Source organism: Cornus florida, unplaced genomic scaffold, assembly GCF_030987335.1.
Source record: "Cornus florida cultivar Cherokee Brave unplaced genomic scaffold, ASM3098733v1 CherokeeBrave_3.0.0_Hap2_Chr02, whole genome shotgun sequence".
NCBI lineage: Eukaryota > Viridiplantae > Streptophyta > Magnoliopsida > Cornales > Cornaceae > Cornus > Cornus florida.
Genome location: NW_026775572.1, coordinates 20,828,334 through 20,854,398, shown reverse-complemented (window position 1 = coordinate 20,854,398; position 26,065 = coordinate 20,828,334). Strand labels below are relative to the sequence as shown.

The 26,065-nt window shown below is 31.9% G+C and overlaps 1 protein-coding gene and 1 long non-coding RNA gene across 2 annotated transcripts; both read left to right on the top strand.

Annotated features, from left to right (window-relative positions):
* Positions 1-1,894: 1,894 nt before the first annotated feature.
* On the top strand, positions 1,895-21,226 carry LOC132295793 (uncharacterized). The gene is made up of 32 exons (XM_059794073.1): positions 1,895-2,853; positions 2,994-3,139; positions 7,898-7,974; positions 8,089-8,214; positions 8,566-8,668; positions 8,810-8,847; positions 8,956-9,057; positions 9,275-9,361; positions 9,469-9,630; positions 10,500-10,571; positions 10,728-10,849; positions 11,040-11,153; positions 11,269-11,323; positions 11,667-11,749; positions 12,617-12,668; positions 12,910-12,981; positions 13,069-13,193; positions 13,406-13,519; positions 15,448-15,600; positions 15,744-15,889; positions 17,156-17,232; positions 17,357-17,482; positions 17,878-17,980; positions 18,140-18,177; positions 18,274-18,375; positions 18,578-18,664; positions 18,761-18,922; positions 19,807-19,878; positions 20,006-20,127; positions 20,321-20,434; positions 20,547-20,601; positions 20,917-21,226. The coding sequence occupies exons 1-32, from the start codon at positions 2,732-2,734 to the stop codon at positions 20,998-21,000; spliced, it is 3,213 nt and encodes a 1,070-aa protein (XP_059650056.1). The 5' UTR covers positions 1,895-2,731; the 3' UTR covers positions 21,001-21,226.
* Positions 13,098-13,664, top strand: LOC132294167 (uncharacterized). Its single transcript, XR_009477991.1, has 3 exons — positions 13,098-13,193; positions 13,406-13,519; positions 13,623-13,664. It is a non-coding gene; the product is annotated as an uncharacterized LOC132294167 (long non-coding RNA).
* Positions 21,227-26,065: the final 4,839 nt, after the last annotated feature.

The window sequence follows — 26,065 nt, the reverse complement described above, 5'->3', positions numbered from 1 at the left end:
GAATAATTTTTAATTATTTTTTTTAAAAATAAAAAATTACTATGGTGAAAGGTCTAAAACTGACAAAAAATAATGTTAATAATTATCATGGGCAAAAAGTAGTACATGAAGCCCATAAAAGTTAGGGTTAAGTGAAAAAAATTCCCCTAAACTATGACTTTTTTGTAAATAACCCCCATGAATTAAAAATCGCCCCCTGAACTATTGATTTGTTGCAATAAAGGACAAATCCATCACAAAAGATTATTTTATCCTTTCTCATTAAAATTTTCATTTCTCATTAAATTATTTTTATTATCTTTTCTCTTATGTAAATATTAATTATACTATTTACCTTAATTTTATTTTTAGTATCAATTTATCATAAAAATGAAAAAAAAATAGATAAATGGATTTGTAACTACCACTTTCTAAATTGATTAACTTATTATTAAAAATTTATTATTTATAATAAAACGTATTATAACCAATTTAAACATTTTTATCATGAAAAAATATCATTTTTTTTTCAAACAATATATTGATGAAAATTAATAAAATACTTTTGAAAAAAATACCACTTTTCATGTAATATATTCATTAAAAATTAAAAAATCAATTAATTTTTTGAAAAAATTATATTAAAATTTTTTATTTAAATAATTAATTAAAAAAATTAAAGGTATAATGAAAATATCTCATCAAATTTGTATGATTTTTTTCATAATTTATTTAGATAAGAAAAATATATTAAATGTAATTCAATAAGAAGGGGCATTATGGTCATTTAATGAAATATAGTATAGTATTTGGGGTATGTTGCAACAAAATGAGATCGTTTAGGAGGTTTTATGCACAAAAAATATTTCATAGGGGTTATTTGTAAATTCACATATAGTTTAAGGAGTTTTTTTGGACTTGACCCTAAAAGTTATTCAAATACAAACACAAAACCTATATATATATATATCAATGAAGTACAACTGAACTATAGTGAGTGGCCAATATAATAATTAAACAAAAACATGCAAAAGGGTATATTTACATATGACTGAACTTTTTCAATATGTTTAGTGGATGGCCCAAGCTTCAGGACCTAGGCCCAAGGTCGCCTAAATGGCAGTTGCGAGCAGGCTTGGATCATCTAACGAATGAGCTACTTTGACAAATTGCTGAAATAAACTAAAGAGAGAAACATATAAAAAAATTAAAATAAAAATTGGGGCTTTTTAAAACTGTATGTGAAAAAAAAAAAAACTGCTTTTGGAATTTCCAGTCCACTCTAAAGTTATAATTTAATTGAGTTTAATTATAGATGGATATCCAAATACGGTAAACTATATAATATTTAATCTATACAAATATCTAAAATCTTCTAAGAATTCATAGTAGAATTTGAATTTTGATGCAATAAAGTTGCTGTCATTTTTCAATAAATAAGAAACTGCTCTCATTGGGTGGATCTACTATTTTCTCTCCTGCTGGATTTCTGATCTATGTCAATTATGGTTGTTCTGGACTTGATCTGATTTTTTTCACTTGATTTGATCTTGTGCGGGTATGGGTGGTTTTTTTCCTGTCGGAGGCACCTTATGGATGTAACTTTGAAACTGTTGCCTTGATGATTGCCAAGCCTTTGGATCATTGCTATTGCTACTCTTATTCCTCGGTGGTCTTCGTTGCAGAGCTTTGGCTCTTGTTGTTAACAATTTTGGAGTAAATTCTTCATTTTGTTTTTGTTTTGTTTCAAGATTTGTATAACTTTATCTGGCTTGATTTTTGCCTCTGTATAGTCATCGATGACTTGACCTTCGTACTTTTGCAATGATAAAAAATAATAATAATAAAAATAAAAAATTGGCACATTTATTGACTAGGCGGATCCAAAGGGAGCTTCCCAAATTTTTTTTTTTTTTGCTATAAGTAATTTTAGTCGAGTCCCAAAAAAATAAAAATAAAAGTACTAGCCTGCTAGCCTATCTCAAAATATATTTGTCCCCCAAAATATATTTCAGGGTCGGCCAAATTATTGTTGCTTTTACTTCTTATTTAAGCTACTACCCCAGTGCCACGTTGTAAATCGATCTACCAACTTCCATTTAATTTGGTTCTTAATTCGGTGCTTCGGTAGTTGGATGCGCACGCACGATATTTTGCTACCAAACAGTCCACGGTTGTTGGCATGACAAACTGACAATCCACATATCTACTCTATTGTTCTTTAGTATCTAGGATTTCCAAGATCATATCCACATACCAATGCCGGCCAACAATTCCAGAAGTTAGTCTGTGAATGGGACCGTGATGCTTTTTGAGGTACTCTTAACCAAGCGGGTACAGGAGCGAGAGTAAGTACAAGAGGAGATCACGAAGGTTACAAAATCTAAAATGTGATCGAGAGCATGTGCAGAGTGAGAGCGCAAGAACACATGTAAAGCATGAGAACAATTTTCGGACAGAAAAATGGTATAACGTGGACTTACCTACTTTACCATTTTAAAATATTAGAACTAACCGAACCATTGAAACTTGAGTAACGGGTCTGCCCATTTAAGCCCCTCTTTCCTTAGTTTGCCAATAAAATAAAACATTGAAATTTGTCATAAACAAAGAAAAAACATAGATCCGCTAATTAACAATCAAACCCACAATGATATTAACAGAGACTGAGGGACAATGCTTGACTTCTCTCAGCTAATATTCATTTTATATATATCTGTAAAGTGAACTAAGGTATGGACCAAAAAGTAAAATGTATTCCACAACCTCATGTTTACTTATCTTATTGGTTCTTAGTGGTACTGCTATTTCCAAGTCCATCATCAAGACTCTGCCAGGCTACACAGGTGATCTGCCTTTCAATCTTGAAACTGGGTGAGTTTTATTTTCATTAATATTTCACTTAACTTCTTTAATTACCAGTTTTATATACGCGCATATCATATATATATATATATATATATATATATATATGTTTAGTATTAAAATGATGGTGTAATATATTTTGTACGTAGATATGTGAGTGTGGGAGAGTTGGACGATGTGCAGCTATTTTATTATTTCATCGAGTCGGAGGGCAATCCGAAGGAGGACCCTCTCATGCTTTGGCTTACTGGAGGACCTGGTTGTTCTGGTTTTAGTGGCCTTGTTTATGAAATAGGTTATTTTCTCATCCTTTCCATCAATATATACACACACTGTCACACACATATAATTATATATATGGAATACATATAAATACACGTATACATGTATGTTGTACTGCATGTCTTTTCTACCATCAAGACCTGAAGACAAAATATCCCGGAGGAATGATGTATAAATACTTAGTTGGTGGGAGAAGGGAGAATGAATTTTAACTCGATTTTTCAAATCAACGGGTCTGATTCACGATATTAAATGGATAAAAAACTCTTCGAATTAGGATACTATATATTTAAATGGCATTGTGTATAATTTTTGGATACTTATACGTGCTATCTCCTGTTAATGCACAGTTGTAGAATACCTAAATATATCTTAATATATAAAAAAGTGTTTAAAATCATAAAATCCTTACTACTTTTATTTTTTAATTATAAAATTTTAATTTATTTGTAAAAATTTCTTTACTGTTACAAAGTTGTAACATTATCCGATCCGTTATAATCAGGCTGACAAATTTATCTTTACTATTTAATGTTGAATTAAAAATTGAGAATTAATATTTTTTAAATTACAAAATTACCCTTTAATTGGAACGCTATCAATTTCTTATTTACGTACCTCTTGTTGCTGATATGGCAAAAAAACAATCTAAACAGCCAATGGTATTGCGACAAGACGTCACTCATCACAATAACCACCTTAACACTATTCCAAACACGGCCTTACCCACGCTCTCTATCTACGCTCTTGTCCTCCTTTAGCCGACGATATCGACCAATCGCAAACTCCGGCAGCCGACATCGCCGACCAGTTGTGTCTTCAAGGAAGTTCACAATCTGTATGATGCTCGCCGGAAATTTTGTTAGTTGTGTCTATTTGTGGTTCACCAGAGACTTCACTGGTTTGGTCGCTGCGGTTGCGTCGTTGATGCTTAAAGTTTCTCGCCGGCGTTCATGGAGTTTATGGTTGGGATCTCACCGATTTCGATGTGATTGCGTCGTTGAAGCTTAGAGCTTCTCGCCGGCGATCATGGAGTTTGAGAGTCGACAAATTCTTAATGTATTACAGTTGGAACCTTTGCTTAACGATTCGATTTGGGGCTTCAAAGTTTCACACAGAACGTTTTTAAAATTTTATGATATCTATATATAGTTTTACAAGGTATTTATTTATGTTATTTTATTTTATTTTATTTTACTTTTGAGAAGGTAGTTTATACAAAAATTAAAATTGAAAATTTTTTGGTCTTACAAAGTAGTTTCAATTTGATATCCATATTGCCATATTGGGTTATCTTTATTTAAGGATTAGTTTGGTTAGCGTGAATTAGTTAGAAAGGAAAAGAAATAAAAAAATTTTAAATTATTTTGTAATTTGGTTAGTGTGAAATGGAAAGTTTTCAGGAAAGTGATATTCCTGGTTGGCTTTTCCAAAATGTTTCCTCCATGAAACACACCAAAATTTAGTTTCTCGTGAAAATTGTATCATTATATGTTAGTTTTCAATTATACCCTTGTCAGTTATTTCTATTCTTTTTTTTTAGACTCTCCAAAGGAGCAACTTCTTTTTAATAAATTAAGACTCCTAATTACTGACTCTTTAAATTAGGATTTTTAATTAAGTTAAAATTTTCTTACGTTTTAAATTAGGACTCTGTATATATGCACGCACATATATTTTTATTCATAAAACAATTATTTATATTTTTTATTATACTTATTGCATGATTTCTATTATTTAGTATTGAATTTATAAGGGTAGTTTTGGCATATAAATTATTTTTTTACTAATCAAACTAATGAAATAACATTTTTTCACAATTTTTTTACAAAAAAATCATGCTAACCAAATGCATGATAGAAACATAATTTTCTTTTATTTCACTTCACTTTTTTTTCCTTTCACTTTCCACCATTAATTTTTGACTAATCAAACGGACCCTAATAGAATTTAGTTGGATATATTGGTTTTTTTATCACTTTTGGTGTATGTTAATTATGTGGGTCTGTAGAAAAATTATGTTTAATTTATGTCACAACTGGGTTGACAATTCTATTGGTTGGAGTTGTGTGTGGATCATAATTGCATATGTAGTCTTCAGTTGAAAACTGATATAAGAATGACATAGTAGTGTGTGATTTTGGTGGGGTCTTGCCTAAATCTGACGTATTTTTCCTGCCGGCGATCATGGAGCTTCTCGATTTATATTCCTTTATATTGTCGTTTTGATAAAAGTTTGTTTCTGGTGGGTTTGAAGAGAAATGATAACATTAGTTACGAATAAAAGGAAAAGAAAAGAAAGGGAAGGATAATCTTAACGTCCTATTAGATTTGGTTAATTAATGAAGGAAAAAAAAAAAAAAGAAAGGATAATAATCACGTTTGGAAAAAGAAAAGGAAAGAAAGGAAAGGGAATTATTTTAATAAATTAATTATTATACCCTTTTATATATATATATATATATATATAATAGAGATGGAGGCGAGATTGGGGAGGCTGAAATGATTTGGCCTAATTTTTCTTTTCTTTTCTTGTGCAAGTATGGCTGAAATGATTTGGCCTAATTTTTCTTTTCTTTTCTTGTGCAAGTACGGGAGAATATATATATATTCTCCCGTACTTGCACAAGAAAAGAAAAGAAAAATTAGGCCAAATCATTTCAGCCTCCCCAATCTCGCCTCCATCTCTATTATATATATATATATATATATATATATATATATATATATATATATATAATCTCCTATAACAAGAAGAGGAAAAAAAAAAAAAAAAAAAATTGGGCAAATCATTTCAGCCTCCCCAAACTCGCCTCCATCTCAATTCTCGTTCTCAACTCTGAACTTGCCATCTCTCTCTCTCTCTGCACTACAACAATCAGAAGTTCAAAACCCATATATTTCAGTTTCTCTATCTGTCTGCAAGAATCAAAATTTCAATACCCGGATCAGTATATCATTTCAGATTGTTCAGAAAATCAAAACCCACATCTTTCAACTTCCATCGCTGTTGTTCCAGTTTGGGTTCGCCGTCAGCCGCTGGCCCGCCGTCTCTCATTCTCTCTGCAACTGCTAACTTGTATGTATATTGTTTTTCATACTTGTGTAATTTTGAGGGTAAAATTGGCATCACAACTCCTCTATTAGCCATTCCCTTCCATTTCTTTCCATTTCCTCCCATTTTTGGGAGGATAAGCAAATTACTATACAAAGTTATACATAACCTTCCAAACCCTTCCTTATCCTCTCATTTCCTTCCATCCATTTTACCCAAACACAATTTTTTAATCACCCTCTATCACCTTTCGTTCCCTTTCCTCTCATTTCCACTCTACCAAACTGACCCTAAAAGATGTGCTCCTATTAGGTTGCTTACGGTATGTGCTAGAGATAGAGAGAAATGGGAATTTTTGGACGATTTGGTCTTAAATTTTGGAACCAACCATAATGGAATCCAAAGGCTGATCGGCAGTGAAATTGAAGAACATAGTGATCAGAGAAACGTTAAAGAAGGTCTTGTGAGCTTTAATGATGTAACGATTTCTGAAGAAGAATAAGAAGAAGGGCGAGTCGACCCCCTGAGTAGAAATTGTAGAGAGGATGAAGCTTAAAAGTGTCATTTTGTAATTTTTAAAAATATATATATATTTTTTAATTTTACTTTAACTAATAAGGTCAAATTTGTCATTTTACAATCCGACTAACGGGTCGAACATAAATATTAAGACAATGTAATAACTTTGAAATAGTGTAAGAATTTTTACAAATAGGTAGAAATTTTATAATAAAAAAAAAAACATAATGAGAGTTTTATGATTTTAGTCCAATAAAAAATAAAAAGTTTTTATTAAAATTATATTCCGTGTACATTATAGGGGAAAACCACGTGTAAAATGCTCACAACTTATTGTATACTTTGTGGTTAATTGGGCAGCCCAGATAATTGATTGCACGTCACATCAATTCTTGAAGTCTTGAAAGCAGAAAAAAACACGTGGTTTTTATTTATTTATTACTCCATAATTATACATATTTCGGAAGGCAGAGAAAAAGCAAATGTTCAAACCAACCTGTCAAAACAAACTTTCAGACCAACCTCTCCTCACACGTTGAATCTGCGGTGTTAGACTGTTAGTGACAAGCCACGGCAGATAGATTAAAAAATAAAAAATAAAATCATACATCTCAAGCACCGATCATAGAGGTACCTAATTGATATTTTTTTTATATACTTTTGTGCAGGTCCATTAAATTTTAACACCCATGATTTCCATGAAAATTTACCAACATTTATATTGAACCCTTACTGATGGACAAAGGTGTATCATTTCGACTGGCCACTGCTTCTATTTTTTTCCTTCTCAAACTCAAGTCAAAAAAGGGTCATAACTCAACATCTCACGAACTCAGAGAATTGTATGAGATGTGCAGCCTTAAACACTAAAAATATATGGTGCCTTATCATTAGAAATTGATTGGTGTTAATTTTAAGATTTTTATAAAAAAGTAAGGACATTTTTAAATTTTTCACAAAATTTAGAGGTAACTTTGTAAATAAAAAAATTAAGTGGGCATCCACACTGAACCCTTAGTGGGTCCGTGCCTGCATCTCATAATTGTATTCGATCTAATTAATGTATATATATACATACAAGAAATTCACTCACACACTGATTTTATCTATAAAGGAACTTGAACCTTTGAAAAAAATAACCCTAGATTATGCCCAACGAGGTACCTAATTGATAAATTTTGATATACTTTTGTGCAGGTCCATTAAATTTCAACACACTAGATTTTGATGGAAATTTTCCAACATTTATTTTGAACCCTTATTCGTGGACAAAGGTGTATCATTTCGATTCACTGCTTTTAATTTCGTCCCTATTATATATATGGTCAGTTTGATTGTGAGATTTTTTATAATAATTTTATTATAAATTGATACATATAATATTTCAGGTCGCCAACATAATATTTTTAGACGCACCCGTCGGCACTGGATTTTCCTATGCCAACAACACGGAAAGTTCCTCCATCATGGATGATAAAATTTCAGCAGCACAAACCTATCAATTTTTGAGAAAGGTAATAATTTGGAGTCAGACGGCTAATATCATTATCATATATCATAATGACATTAGCTCATACAGTAAAATTAATTAAATTGTTCTCAAACTCCCTATCGTTAAGAATATAATATAATATTAAAAACATTTTAAGACCAAAACCCGAATTGGGTGAATGGCCCCACATCCCCTCTTAGTTGAATCCTTTGAATTTAAGTCTGTAAAAACATTTTTCTAAATTGTGTGTGTATTTTTTGAGTTAGAAAAATATTCATACAAACATTTCACAAATTTAGTGATTAAGCTCAAATTCCTGAACTTCTTTACGAGAAATCAGAGGTTACTAATTTTTTAAGTTGCGTTGATGTAGTGGCTTAATGATCATTCAGAGTTTACATCAAATGACTTCTATGTCGGTGGTGATTCATATTCTGGGATCGTCGTCCCTATCATTGTTCAAGAAATATATAAAGGTGACTTGTGCTAAACAAAATTAAGTAATCTAATAAGTTCATTTCATTATGCTGTGAAGGTACTGTGCCTGTGATAGTTTCTGCTATTTAATCATTTAATCAATTTGTTTTTCTTTTTCTTTTTTCATTTCCTTTCTGCAGAAAATGAAGTCAGACAAACGCGGATAATCAAGCTACAAGTAAACAATTATATTATTTGAAAAAAAAAAAAAAAAAGGGAGAAAAAGACACACATTATTTGTAAATTGTGATTGATTTCAAAGTTTTTCAAATTGATGATGACTTAGGGGTACATACTTGGAAACCCTCTAACCAGTGAACACAATGACCCAAATTCCAGAGTTGAATTTGCTCACCGGGTGGCACTTATATCAGACCAACTCTTCAAGGTGAATTCCCCTCCTTAATTTCTTCTATACAAAATCACCGGACCATTAATTCAATTGGTATAATCTTTCTCCCTTGAAAAAGAAACAAGAGACTCAAATTTCATAGTAGGCGTTCATGAATGTGTAAATATTTAGTTATTTTAATTTTGTATTCTCGACCGTCGACTTTGATGGTATTTTAATCAAATCAACATTAAATTTATTGATTTTATTTCAGTCAGCCAAAACAAATTGTGATGGTGAGTACGTGAATGTGGATTCAAACAATACAGATTGTGTAAAGGATATTGAGATTATTACAGAGGTGAGAGATACATATCAACTACTATATAATTTGTGATTCTTCAGAGAAAATATATTAACTATGGCTTCATAATTGAACTTATTATATATATATGTATATATATATAGTGCATTGCAAAAATAAACCTACCACAAATCTTGGAACCTACTTGTTCTTTAAAGTCCCCGAATTCAACTGCTCAAATAAAATGGGACAGAAGATTCGTCGGAGAGAATCCAGCAAACTTTTTTCTTTTATCTTCTCAACAAAACTCCAGACTATGGTGCAGGGTAAGTAGCAACTACTCTTTCTACACATACATACACACACACTTTTTTATTCCAGACGTTGAGGATCCTTTGCTGTAAAACATGGTGTTGTACGTAGTGGCATTGTAGCGATTGAACACTATTACATCTATTTTTTAACATTTCTACATTTACTTTTTTTTTTTTTTAAACTAGACTTAATGTGTTAAAAAATAGATATAATGTTTTGAAAATTAGAACGTTGAAAAACACATATAATGTGTTAAAAAAACTAATGTAATGTTTTAAAAATCAATACGTTGAAAAAGTTGATGTAACGTGTTAAAAAGTGTACAAGGCTACTACAACATGAAAAGATTATCGCAGTATACATGGGCTCCGCTTTATATACGGTTCCATACTGTTAAAATGAAAGATAAATTACACTAACCTATACACCCATCTCCCTTTTTGTTTGCCAAATTACACTAACGTCTCTTGTCAGATTTGTCAAGTTTATAATTACGATTCTTTCCTTATATATAATATATATGTGTGTGTGTATATATATTTGCAAGAAACAAGTATTTCAAGGATATATTTAGAATTTGAAAGTTACAAAAATTACTAATATAATCATTTTTCATCGTTTAATGTGTTGACTGTTAATGAAAGTTAGATATATATTATTTATGTACAAATTTCAAGAGAGATAAATGTAATTTGATAAATAAAATGAGATATTAGTGTATATTAACAAAACTTATTTACCGTAAAATGAAAATAAAGTGCTTTTACGGGTCTCATAGAAATAAAAAAAAAACAAACACACACACTCACACTCACACTCACACAACAAAAATTACAAGCTTATACAAATTGTATAATCAATTGGTTTACCATTTCTGTAGGAGTATAATTACTTGTTCTCCTTCATTTGGGCAAATGACGAGACTGTCCAAGAGGCTCTTCACGTCCGTGAGGTATATATGACATTGTTTATAGAAATCACAAACTAATCTAATCTTATAAATAAATAATAATATCAACCAGATACACACACACACACACACACACACACACACACACACACACACATATATATATATATATATATTTAAGATGGCAATGTTAAGCAGGGAACAGTAAAAGAATGGATGAGATGTAACTGGGGCTTGGCCTACACAGAAACAGTATTAAGTAGTGTTGCTTATCATCAATACCTCCTCTCAAATACAAATTATCGAGCTCTAATTTACAGGTAACATATATTTCCTTAGACTTAATTTCTCTGCTACTTCACTAATGTCAAGATTAGGTAGTATTTTTTTTAATAATATATCATCAAAATTATAATTACATTAGTTAATTAGGAATATAGTAATTGTGTGATTTAAGAGAGTCTTGAATTATAACGATTGTCAATATTGTTTTTTGTTTTATCATCACAGTGGTGATCACGACATGCTTGTTCCATATGTGGGCACACATGCATGGATTGAAGCTCTCAATCTAACAATCAGTGACGATTGGAAACCATGGTTCGTTGATGGTCAAGTTGCAGGGTTGGTTACTAATTTGATCTATTTCGATTTATTTTATTTGTACAACTTTTAATTCATAAATTAATTGCTAGTATATGTTTTACGATTGCTTATGGTATTAATTGTTTAATCGTAGGTACTCAATGGCATATTACTATCATGGATACCATTTGACGTATGCCACCGTGAAGGTAAGAAAATAAAAAAAAATACACTATTTTGACTCGTTTGTTTGGATATAAAATATATTTTAAATAATATAGATATTTATTTTTTTTGGTATTTGATTGTCCAAAATTTAAGTAAAACATTTTATCAAAACCTAACAAAAATAACTTTTGTTTTTGTTTTGAATTTTTTTTTTTCAAGACCTTTATCAAATACCAGAAAATAAAAAATATATTACTTAAAAAAAAGTTATATAAAAAAATATTTTTCGTCATAACGAAACCTTAGTTCCACCTAATTATACACCGAAAAAGTGAAAAATGTAGAGGAAATTTTGATAGCGTTCGTCGTGATGGAGTTGTGCAGGGAGGGGGTCACACAGCTCCAGAGTACAAGCCCAAAGAGTGTCTTGCGATGCTTCAGAGGTGGTTTGCTTATTATCCATTCTAGTACTCATCAATTGCGACTCCAAAATTAAAATTTCCCTTATGCTGTGTTTGGTATTATCGGAAGGGATTCTTATAATTGAAAAACAAAATGAATTTCAATTCTGAAGTACCGGTTGCTCTTAAATGTAACACTAATGTATTTAAATATATATGTTCAATAAATCTTGAGTTCTGTATATAGTGAATTTTCTAGCCAATTGGTTTCTGCTATGCACTTTGTGTCTATATAGATATATATATAGACAGAGAGAGAGCATGTGACAGAAAGTGGAATGCAGGATGTGATATCTTTATGAACAGTACCAAAATGCCTATTATGAACTTTGTTATTAAAATCCTACTGTATATAAGTGTGAAGGAAAGTTTAATATTGTTCGATCCTCATGCTACTTTGAATAATGTCATTAATCCAAATCAAATGGTAACATAACATGCGTGAAAGGAAATTGGCACCCGAGTCTGGGCCAACCCAAATCCAGCTCAGCCCAACCAAAAACCAAGCTATGAACTGCGCCGGCCCATTTTCGTCCCTAATAAGGCTGCTAAAACCCCATTTGAAGGAACATGTTTCAGAAAAAGTTGGTGTCAGTTTTCAGTAGATAAGAAGATGGTTTCATTGAATTCCCACATTTTATGGTTGTTGAATGGAGAATGATCCAATTGTTAGTTAGAGTGTGAGGGTTCAGTGCGAGTACCGAGTCGTGGTACTCAGTTTTCAGTAGATTTGGAGTAATTTGTTTTCATTCAATTCTAACATTTACTGTTGAATGGAGAAGGAGGTGACTTCTAATAGTTAGGTTGTGAGGCTTAGCGAGAGCACAATCATAGTAACTGTCAGAGGTGTCTTGTCTTATATCAAGTATACAGCACTATCGAAGGTCCTGTCCGGTGTATCGAGACGGGTTCAATTTTTGATCTGGTGTTTCGCTAAATACCCACATTGTTAGAGTCCGACCCGCTATAATAATCTTGTTCGACTTTATAATGCATTGAATTGAGAGATGCGCTCGGTCACTTGGACTCAAGGCCAAGTTTGATTGGGCGTCTGCTGAGCTAAAGCTCGTCCAACCAAACATTTATTTACTTCCTTTAGATCAGAAGGGTATAATTAAAGCAATACAGTTTTTTACCTTACTTTTTAACCTCTGTTTTTGTTGTAGAATTATAATTACTTGTACTCCTACATTTGGGCTAATGATAAAGATGTCCAACAAGCTCTTAACGTTCGAGAGGTATGTTATAATGTTGATCTAAACAAAGTAGTATCATATATATAATATCAACATGATTTAATCAGATGATTTTGTGATGAAAACCAGGGAACAATATCGGAGTGGTTGAGATGCAATAAGAGCATCTCTTACACTTACACATATAACTACACTAATGTTGTGGACTTCCATCGAAACCTCACTAATAAAGCTTGTCGAGTTCTAATTTACAGGTGATTTACTAGAGATCTCTCTACGATACCTGCTTTATCGAACCTTTAAATTAGAATAGTTTGACTTCGTTTTAAATGATCCCCGGACCTCCAATGCAATGCAACACCTGTGTTGTACTATAGAGAAATCGGACTTATATCTATATAGACATTTATTTACTATGCTTATGTTCGAAGTATTAATTCTAATCTCTACAAAATATTATCCACAGTGGTGATCACGACATGGTTATTCCATACGTTGGTACACTAGACTGGATAGAGTCTCTCACATCGACGGTTGATACTGATTGGAAACCATGGTTTGTCGAAGGTCAAGTGGCAGGGTTGGTTCCTAAACTTCTAAATCACTATATGTGTGTGTGTGTGTATATATATAACAATCACATGTACTAAAAGTATATAAATGCATCCATTTATGTTATGTAGATTTACAGAGAAGCTTACAAATATCAAGTACTGGTTGACATAACTATAAAGGCAAGGAAATGTTGAACTCAATTCCTCTGTTAAATGATGTTAGCAAGTAAAATGTGAAGTTGATTATGTTTCTTTTGGGCTTTGTATAGGGAGGAGGTCACACAGCTCCATAGTACAGGCCCAAACAGTGCCTTGCAATGCTTAGTAGATGGTTGGCTCATTTCCCTCTCTAGTTGAATTTTGTAGCTCTTAAGTCCATTTACAATTCTAGGTGCAACCCTTCTGTGTCCTTCTTGATGTAATATGAGCTATGTTTTAAATAGATATTAACTTTGATTTTGATTATAAAAGCCAAATGATGGTCATTTTGGTTTGATTTGTAGTGAGCTAGGTTGAAATTAAATCAGTCCACTAAATTTGAAGTTTGTTTTTCACTTGGATGTTCCCCTCTTCTTCATTTCACTTGGGACCTATTTGGCAATCACAATTGTTTTGTGCTTTTATTTGGACTCGAAACAGAAGCAATATCCTTACTTTAATGTGTGATCAATAATATTTGGAAGCCAGTTTTATTGTTGGTGAACAGTGTCTTTGGTACTATGCGGAAGCAACTGGAAGCATCAATTTTTTGCTTCCGGTTTTGGTTTCTTTTTCAAAAATGCTTCGATACTAATCAAATAGCAACAAACGTTACTACACATGTTTGGTACTTTTGTTTCGCTATGGTACACTAACAAAAACAAATAATATGAAGTAAAAGCGATTGCGAAACGTGCGCTTAGATATTGATTTGTAAATATCATACCTGGCAAGAAAATGAAATAAAATTATTAAAAGAAAAAAAAAAAAAAAAAATTTGCTATGGTTAAAGGTAGAAAACTGACAAAAAATAATAATTTTAATTATCATGGGCAAAAATTAGTACATGAAACCCATAAAAGTTATTCAAATACAAAAAAGTAAAAATAGAATTACAAATGACTGACTATAGAGAGTGGGCCAATATAATAATTAAACAAAAACATGCAAAAGGGTATTTAGATATGACTGGGCCTTTTCAAAATGTTTAGTGGATGGGCCCAAGTTTCAGGACCTAGACCCAAGCTTGCCTGAATGTTGGTTGCGATCAGGCTTGGATCCAAATCTAACGAATGATCTACTTGCAATTGCTAAAATAAACTAAAGAGAGAACCATATAAAAAGTTTCAAAATAAAAATTGGGTTTTTTTTTTTTTTTTTTTTTTTTTTTTTTTTTTTTTTTTTTTAAGTTGATACTCAAATACGCATGTTTTTATTAATGCTCGAATCCTAATCTTTTTTTGAAAAGTAAGAATTTGGTACCACTATTGGTGGGGCATGTTAAAAACTATATGTGAAAAAAAAAATATGTATGAACAGGCTTGGATCCAAATCTAACGAATTTGAATTTGGATGCAATTATTTATAGGAAAAAGTTGCTCTCATTTTTCAATAAATAAGAAACTGCTCTCATTGAATTGGCACATTTATTGTTGTCGTTGAGATGTTTTTAAAGATTAGGACATGTTTCACTTTCTTATTTTGGTCCTTAATTAGGTGTGTTCGGTAGTTGGGATGCACACGCACAATATTTTGCTTCTTAACAACCAAACCTACAATAATATATTTTGCTACTTAACAATCAAACCTACAACAATCTGATTAAAAAGATTGGAACCGACATTAATTTGTCATAAACAAAGGAAAAACACAGATACGTGCGCTACTTAACAATCAAACCTACAATAATATTAACAGAGACTGGGAGACAAGGCTTGACTACACTCAGCTCATATTCATTTTATATATATCTGTAAGGTGAACTAAGGTATGGACCAAAAAGTAACATGTATTCCACAACCTCATGTTTAGTTATCATATTGGTTCTTAGTGGTACTGCTATTTCCAAGTCCATCATCAAGACTCTACCAGGCTACACAGGTGATCTGCCCTTCAATCTTGAAACTGGGTGAGTTTATATTCATTAATATTTCACTTCACTTCTTTACCAGTTTTATATACGCGCGTATCATATATATATAAATATATGTATATAGATATAGATTCATATGTTTAGTACTAAAATGATGGTGTAATATATTTTGTACGTAGATATGTGAGTGTGGGAGAGTTGGACGATGTGCAGCTATTTTACTATTTCATGGAGTCGGAGGGCAATCCGAAGGAGGACCCTCTTATGCTTTGGCTTAGTGGAGGACCTGGTTGTTCTGGTTTTAGTGCCCTTGTTTATGAAATAGGTTTTTTTCTCATCCTTTCCATCAATACACACACACATATAATTATATATATGGAATACATATAAATACACATATACATTTGTGTTGTAGTGCATGTCTTTTCTACCATCAAGAACTGAAGAAAAAATATAGCTGAAGTAGAGGTATGATGTCTAAATATTTAGTTCGCGGGAGAAGGGAGAATGACTTTTAACTCGATTTTCTAAACCAACGGGTCCCATTCACAACATCAAATGAATAAAAATTTATTTCAATACATTCATCGATTAGGATACTATTTAAATAGCATTGTTCAAATAGATACTTTTCTAGTCAGTTGAAGATCTATTTTTTTTTTTTTTTTTTAATGATAACTGGAGTGTTTCGAACTTTTGCCCCGACTCTTCTACGGGACCCGTGCAAAACAACACCTCCATATGAATCAGGTAAAGTTCACACTATGTTTGCGGTCGTGACCCTTAAAATATGGATGACACTCAAAAAGATACAACATAAAACTTAATATTTAATGAAACACTAAATTCCATAACTTCACCATAAAGCCAACCCTTAGGTTTTAAGTTTAAAATGTTCAAACCAACCTCTCCTCACACGTTGAATCTGCGGTGTTAGACTGTTAGTGACAAACCACGGCAAATAGATTAAAAAATAAAAAATAAAATAACACATCTCAGGCACCGATCATAGAGGTACCTAATTGATATTTTTTATATATACTTTTGTGCAGGTCCATTAAATTTTAACACCCATGATTTCCCTGAAAATTTACCAACATGTATATTGAACCTTTATTCATGGACAAAGGTGTATCATTTAGACCGGCCACCGTTTTTATTTTATTTTTTCTCAAACTCAGGTCAAAAGAGGGTCACAACTCAACATCTCATGGACTCAGAGAAATGTTTGAGATGTGCAGCCTTAAACACTAAAAATAGATGGTGTCGAATCATTAGAAATTGATTGGTGGTAATTTTAAGATTTTTATAAAAAAGTAGGGATATTTTTAAAATTTTCACAAAATTTAGAGGTAACTTTGTAAAAAAAAAAAAATTAAGTGGCCGCGTTTGTCCACACTGAATCTTAGTGGGTCCGTGCCTGCATCTCATAATTGTATTCGATTTAATTAATGTCTATATATATAAATATTTATAAGAAATTCACTCACACACCGACTTTATCTATAAAAACTTGAACATTTCAAAAAATAACCCTAAACTACGCCCAAGGAGGTACCTAATTGATATATTTTTATATACTTTTGTGCAGGTCCATTAAATTTCAACACGCTAGATTTCGATGGAAATTTTCCAACATTTATTTTGAACCCTTATTCGTGGACAAAGGTATATCATTTCGACCTTCAATGCTTTTAATTTCATCCCTATTATATGGTATATGGTCAGTTTGATTGTGAGATTTTTTTTATAATCAGTTTATTATAAATTGATACATATAATAATATTTCAGGTGGCCAGCATAATATTTTTAGACGCACCAGTTGGCACTGGATTTTCCTATGCCAACATCACCGAAAGTTCCTCCATCATGGATGATAAAATTTCAGCAGCCCAAACCTACGAGTTTTTGAGAAAGGTGATGATTTGGAGTCTGAATTATACGAGTGAGGGTTAATATCATCACGATGACATCAACTTATATTATCGTAATATTAATCAAATTGTTCTCGAGCTCCCTATCATTAAGAATATAATATAATATTAAAAAACATTTTAGGACTAAAACCCGAATTGGGTGAATGGGCCCCACACCTCCCTCTCTTAATTGAATCCTTTGCATTTAGGTACTTAAAAACACTAATTTATTTATTTTAAAAAAAGGTAATAATTTTTTCTAAGTTGTGTGCGTATTTTTTGAGTTAGATAAGTATTCATATAAACATTTCACAAATTTACTGATTGAGTTTGAATTCTTGACCTCTTAACAAGGAATGAGATATTATACTAATTTTTTAAATTGTGTTGATGCAGTGGCTTAATGATCATTCAGAGTTTACATCAAATGACTTCTATGTCAGTGGTGATTCATATTCTGGCATCGTCGTCCCGATCATTGTTCAAGAAATATATAAAGGTAATGTGTGCTAAACAAAATTGAGTAAATCTAATAAGTTCATTTCATTATGCTGTGAAGGTACCGTGCGCGCATGTGACAGTATGTGCTATTTAGTCACTTTAATCAATTTGTTTTTTCCTTTTTTTTTCCTTTTTCTTTTTCATTTCTTTTCTGCAGGAAATGAAGTCGGACGAACGCCGATAATCAAGCTACAAGTAAACAATTAAATTATTTGAAAAAAGAAAAAGAAAAAGACACACATATTTTGTAAAATGTGATTGATTTTAAAGTTTTTCGGATTGATGAGTCAGGGATACATACTTGGAAACCCTGTAACAAGTCAACATGATGATGCAAATTCCAGAGTTGAATTTGCTCACCGGGTGGCACTTATATCAGACCAACTCTTCAAGGTGAATTCCCCTCCTTAATTTCTTTTATATAAAATCACCCGGCCATTGGTATAACGTTTCTCCCTTGAAAAAGAAATGCGAGACGTAGGCATTTGTGAATGTGTAGAATATTTAGGTATTTTAATTTTGTATTCTCGACCCTCGACTTGATGGTATTTTAATCAAATCAACATTAAAATTGAATTTATTGATTTTATTTCAGTCAGCCAAAACAAATTGTGATGGTGAGTACATGAATGTGGATCCAAACAATACAAAGTGTGTAAAGGATATTGAGATTATCACAGAGGTGAGACAGATGTATATCAATTGCTATTTAACTTGTGATTATTCAGAGAAAATATATTAACTATGGCTTGATATTGAACTTACTTTTTATATATAGTGCATTGCAAAAATAAACCTAGCACAAATCTTGGAACCTATCTGTTCTCTAAACTCCCCGAATTCAACTACTCAAATAAAATGGAACAGAAGATTGGTCGGAGAGAATCCAACAGACTTTCTTCTTTTATCTTCTCAACAAAACTCCAAACTATGGTGCAGGGTAAGTATCAACTGCTCTTTCTACACACAGTCACACACACTTTCTATACTAGTCCGAGTCATTACATCTATTTTTGCTGTAAAATTTGGTGTTGTACGTAGTGGCACTGTAGTGATTTAACACCATTACATCTATTTTTTAACATTTTACATTTACTTTTTAAAATCGGGACTTGATGTGTTAAAAAATAGATATAATGTTTTGAAAATTAGAGCATTGAAAAACAAATATAATGTTTTAAAAATTAGTATGTTGAAAAAGTTGATGTAATGTGTTAAAAAGTGTACAAGACTATTACAACATGAGAAAATTATCGCTGTATACGTGGGCTCCGCTTTATACATGGTTCAATACTGTTAAAATGAAAGATAAATTACACTAACCTCCCCTAATGTTTCGTCAATATACGTCCATCTCCCTTCTTGTTTGCCAAATCACACTAACGTCCCTCGTCAGATTTGTCGAGTTTATAATTATGATTCTTTCCTTATATAATATATATATATATATGTATATGTATATATATATATATATATATAGCAAGAAACAAGTATTTCAAGGGTATATTTGGAATTTGAAAGTTACAAAATTACTAATATCAGCATTTTTCATCTTTTAATGTGTTGACAGTTAATGAAAGTGAGATATATATTATTTACGTACAGATCTCAAGGGAGATAAATGTAATTTGATAAATAAAATGAGATATCAGTGCATATTAACAAAGCTTCATAAAATGTCGATATAATTTACAGTAGAATGAAAATAATGTGCTTTTACTGGGTCTCATAAAAAAATAAAAAATAAAAACCAAACCAGACTCACACAACAAAAATTATAAGCTTATACAAATTGTATAATCAATTGGTTTACCATTTCTGTAGGATTATAATTACTTGCTCTCCTACATTTGGGCAAATAACGAGACTGTCCAAGAGGCTCTTCACGTCCGTGAGGTATATATGACATTGTTTGTAGAAATCACAAACTAATCTAATCTTATAAATAAATAATAAAAATATCAACCAGATATATATATATATATATATATATATATATATATATGATGGCAATGTTAAGCAGGGAACAGTAAAAGAATGGATGAAATGTAACTGGGGCTTGGCCTACACAGAAACAGTATTAAATAGTGTTGCTTATCATCAATACCTCATCTCAAATACAAATTATCGAGCTCTAATTTACAGGTAATATATATTTCCTTAAACTTAATTTCTCTGCTACTTCACTAATGTCAAGATTAGGTAGTATTTTTTTTGTTAATTATATATCATCAAAATTATAATTACACGAGTTAATTAGGATTATAGAATTGTGTGATTTAAGAGAGCCTTTGAATTATAATGATTTTCAATATTGTTTTTTGTTTGATCATCACAGTGGTGATCATGACATGAAAGTTCCATATGTGAGTACACATGCATGGATTGATGCTCTCAATCTAACAATCAATGATGATTGGAAACCATGGTTCGTTGATGGTCAAGTTGCAGGGTTGGTTACTAATTTGATCTATTTCGATTTATTTTATTTGAATAACTTTTAATTCATAAATTAATTGTTATATGTTTTACAATTGCTTATGGTATTAATTGTTTGATCGTAGGTACTCAATGGCATATTACTATTATGGATACCATTTGACTTATGCCACCGTGAAGGTAAGAAAATAGAAAAATACACTATTTTGACTCGTTTGTTTGGATATAAAATATTTTTAAATTTTTTTGGTGTTTGATTGTTCAACATTGAAGTAAAATATTTTATCAAAACGTAACAGCAATAATTTGTGCTTGGTTTTAAAAATAATATTATATATATATATATATGTGTGTGTGTGTGTGTGTGTGTGTGTGTATTACTTTAAAAAAAATTATATAAAAAAATATTTTTCGTCAAAACAAAACCTTAGACCCACTCAAAAAGTGAAAATGTAGAGGAAAGTTTGTAGTGTTCCTGGTGATGGACTTGTGCAGGGAGGGGGTCACACAGCTCCAGAGTACAAGCCCAAAGAATGTCTTGCGATGCTTCGTAGGTGGTTTGCTTATTACCCTTTCTAGTACTCATCAATTGCGACTCCGAAATTAAAATTTCCCTTATGCTATGTTTGGTTTTATCAGCGAAACGAATTCTTAGAATTGAAGAACAAAATTAATTTCAATTCTAAAGTACCAGCCAGTGCTCTTAAATGCAACACTTACGTACGGCCCCATTTGGCATAGCTTTTACTTTTGCTTTTACGCTAAAGAAAAAAAGAAGTAGAGGCTATCACTTCTGTTGGGCTTATGTGTTAGTGTTTAGAAATTGCATTGTAGAAGAGTTTTTAATGCTGTAAGAGTTTTTTTATTTGTTTGGCAAAAATTTACTAAAAGCTTTTCTACAACTAACATAACTATTTTGCCATTCATTTAATTTATCAAATTTATTTGTAAGAAGCCATATAATAATAATAATAGTAAAGATTGCAAAAACGATTTTGCGTTTTAAGAAATTTAGTAATAGTGTTTCAATATGCCATTAAAAAATCAATCAAATGAGCATTTTTACCAAGTAAATAATAAAACAATTCCAAAATAATGGTCTAAATAACAAAATTAAGTTATTTTGTACAAGTTATTTTTTTCACATGTTGATACCCATAAAATGATTTAATTCCTAATTTATGGAGTCGGGATTAAAACTTGGGCCTTTGGCCACAAGCAACACATGCCTGGACTATCACACCACATCCTTATTTTGTAATTGTTTTCTTCTATAGTGTTTTGATAAATTAAAATATGGTAGGAAACTAAAAACAACACTTTCTTCTATAGTGTTTTGATAAATTAAAAAATGGTAGGAAACTAAAAACAACACTATACTTACCGAAAAAAAAAAAAAAAAAAAAAAAGGCAACGCTTTCCATATAAGTTTACTTTTCTCAATTCAATTTTGAAGTGAAAAAAAAAAATTAAAGAAGGAATTTTATTTTCTTTATTTTGTTGACAGTGATCGGTGACCATCCGTCTTTTATTATGCCTTAGACCTGGAGATTTTTTTCATAACCATTGTCAAGTAATTCATATAACATATATACACATATGTTATATGTATATACACTCACAGCTTCACAAGCAAAATTGAGACAAAATAAAATTAAAGGGAAAAAGCATATGATCGATGGTAATGAATCTAAGAATAGGGACCCAAAAAAAAAAAAAAAATCGAATTACAGATTGCTACAGGCATATATATATATATTGTTCTCATCCTTTACTGGCTTACTTAGGATTCTGCAATTTAATGATTCATTGGAGCTTGAATAAAAAAGAAGAGAAGTCAAATAAGAATCTTCTTCTGGTTTCCCTCCCATATATCAAATCAGTCTTTTGAGAATAATTTTTTTTTTTGTTAGGTATTAAAAAGGGTACACATGTCATTTAAAAAGTTTCATTAAAATACCAAAACTCTTCCCGTGTTGTTTCAAAAGAGCGTTTTTAAAATGCTCTTCCAAGGACTCAAAGTTTCTAAAAAATTTGCCAAACACTACTCAAAAAAACATTTTAGTTCAAAAAGCTTTGTTTAAAAAGCTAGTTTAAAAAGCCAATCCAAACACAGCCGTACTATATATATGTTCAATAAATATTGAGTACTGTATATAGTGAATTTTCTAGCCAATTGGTTTCTGCTATACACTTTGTGTCTATATATAGTTATATATAGAGAGAGAGCATGTGACAGAAGTCAAATGCAGGTCTTGAGTACCGTATATAGTGAATTTTCTAGCCAATTGGTTTCTGCTATACACTTTGTGTCTATATATAGATCTATAGAGAGAAAGAGTATGTGACAGAAGTCAAATGCAGGATGTGATATCTATATGAACAGTTGGTCAAATACCAAAATGCCTATCATGAGCTTTGTTATTAAAATCCTATATGAGTGTGAAATTGTGAAGGAAAGTTTAATAGTGTTTAATCCTCATGGTACTTTGAATAATGTGATTAATCCAAAGCAAATAGTAACATAACGTGCGTGAAAGGAAATTGCACCGAGTCTGGGCCAACCCAAATCGAGCCCAGCCCAACAAAAAACAAAGCTATGATCTGTGCCGGCCCATTTTCGTCCCTGAGGCTGCTTAAACCCGTTTCAAGGAACATGTATAAGAAAAAGTTGGTCTCAGTTTTCACTGGATGAGAAGATTGTTCATTGCATTCCCACATTTTATGGTTGTTGAATGGAGAATGATCCAATAGATAGTTAATTAGGGTGTGAGGTTCAGTGAGAGTACTGAGTCACAGTAGTACACTCAGTTTTCACTAGATTGGAGTAATTTGTTTTCATTCAATTCTCACCTTTTACTGTTGTTGAACGGAGAATGGTGAATGGTGACTTCTATAATAGTTAGGTTGTGAGGCTTAGTGAGAGCACAGTCACGGTAACTGTTAGAGGTGTCTTGTTTTATATTGGATCGAAGTGGAAGGTACAAAGCATACACAGACAAGTATGCAGTGTTACAAAAAGTAGCAAAGGCAGCTCAATCCTTAATCCGATGTTATACCAAATTTCGCACTGTTGGAGTCCAAGTCGTTACTTGGTCCTCCCGTCGTTAGGATGGGATGGATAGACAAAATGGATCGATTGCAAATTTGCAAGAGTCATAATGCAAGCATCCGACCCACTATAATAATCTAGTTCCACTTTATAATGAATTTGATGATTGAGACATGCGGGTGGGTTGGTTAGCCCACGTTAAACCCTGATTTCAACACGTTATCTAGCGTCAAGCCCAAATCCCAAAAAATATATTCCTCGGGTCATCCCAAATTTTAACAAGGCTACTACTAAATGAACATTACAAAAAGAAAATTGTTATATATAAAACTATACATACTTTGATATGAAATAAAATCACTTTTATAAGGTGACAAGTATAATTTTTTGGGGGGAGGATTTTGGTAAACAGAAGCTATGGTTGTTGAATGGAGAATGAATCGAATGATGACTTCCAATGGTTAGGGTGTGAGGTTCACTGTGAGTACCGTCATAGTAATAATTTGTTTTCATTAAATTCTCACCTTTGCAGTTGTTGAACGAAAATTGGAGAAGGTGACTTTCTGATAGTTAGGTTGTGACTTGTGAGGCTTAGTGAGAGCACAATCATAGTATCTGTTAGCTATCCCGATGTGGAAGGTTTTAAACAAAATGGACAAGTAGGCAACACTATCCCATGTTCATTGTAAGTGGTATCAAAATGGGTTCAATTTTTAATTTGGTGTTTCGTCAAACGCCGACGTTGTTGGAGTCTGGGTCATTACTTGGTTCTTCCATCATTAAGACGAGACGAATAGATAAAATGAACCAAGACTGCAAGAGTCAGAAGGCAAGCGTCCAACCCGCTATAATAATTTTATTCCACCGTATAATACATTGGATTGATAGTGCACTTGGTCACTTGGACTCAATGCCAAGTTGGATTGGACGTAAGCTGAGCTAGAGAGCTCGTCCAACCGTAGTAGTAGATGTATTTGATCATTGAGACATGTTTCACTTAATATACTTAACTTAGGGGTGGAACTTGGGTGGGTATGTTGGGTAGGCACCTCATCCCGCTTCAAACCCAAATCCCGAGAAACCTATTTTATCTCAACCCGCCCCATAGCACACAAATTTTTTGATTCTTCGGATAGTCCTGAATTTTAATTAACGTACTAATATATGAACATTACAAAAAAAATATATGTTAAAGTATATATTTATACACATGAAATAAAATCAATCCTACCATGTGACAAGTAGGGTTTTTTTTGGGTGATTAAACTTGTGAAACTAAAAAATATTCCTTCCCATTAGAATTTGGAAAGAACCCAATATCATATATTATTTATTACTTTGTTTCTTTAACCAAAAAAAAAATTCATTATAATTTTTTACTTTGAAATTTAAAGCAAACGTGTTAAAAGTTGGGTTACTGCTACCTATTTATACTATAAATCATCTCATTTTAACTTTATTACATAAAAAACGTCTGACTTTAAAAATATAAAAATCATAAACTTTTCTTATATTTCGGATTACTCGGGTTGTGAGGCATTTGCCCAAATCCCATCCAAAATAAATTCAGGATCTAAAATGTAAACCCAATATCATGGTCTCAAGTACCTTACTACCTTGCCTGCGCACGTAAATTTTTTGAGGCTCGGGTCAAACCCACCCAAGTTCCTCTCCTAGCTCAACCGACTAAATTGCAAATCTTCCAAGTTCTATTTATTTATTTTTCAACTCCAAGTTCTATTTAATTTGGTCCTTACGTGTTTCAGTAGTTCACAAACAATATATATATATTTTTTTTAGTTAAAGGAAAGATTTGGTAGTAATACTACCAAATATTATTAGCTGTAAATATAATATTTGGAGAATATTTTCTATAAATAGAATATTGGTCAAATGTTGTAAAATATGAAATTATTAATTAGGCCAGCTAGGTATGTACATGTATTCTCCCCTATAAAGAGAACCTGTGTAAACTTGTGAATTGTGTGCTAACATAGAGAAAAAGGTTTTACTATTTTTCTTTCCTTTATAATTTATATGGTATCAGAGCCACCCTAAGGAAATAAATAAATAAATAAATATAAATAAAAATAAAACCCTAATTTTCTTTTCTGCACAATTTCTTCACTGATTAGCCATGTCTGACGGATCCTCCATATCATCCTCGCCTATCACAACCCGGTCAACAAATCCGACAACCCAAGTCCCCAGTACCGATTCTCACTCGATTCAGATCACCAATATTCGCCTTCATGGTGACAATTATTTATGGTGGTCCCAGTCCGTTCGGATGGACATCCGAGGGCGGGGAAAGATCGGGTACCTGACAGGATACAAGAAGGCACCAGCATCGGAGGACCCAACGTACGTGACCTGGGATGCAGAAAATTTAATGGTGATAACTTGGCTTGTGAACTCCATGGACAAGGATATTAGCTCCAATTATATGTGCTACTCCACGGCTAAGGAGCTCTAGGACAACGTGAATCAGATGTACTCTGATTTGGGAAATCAGTCTCAGATCACGAATTGACTCTAAAACTTGGTGATATTCAGCAGGGAGAAGACTCGATCACCAAGTATTTCAATTCA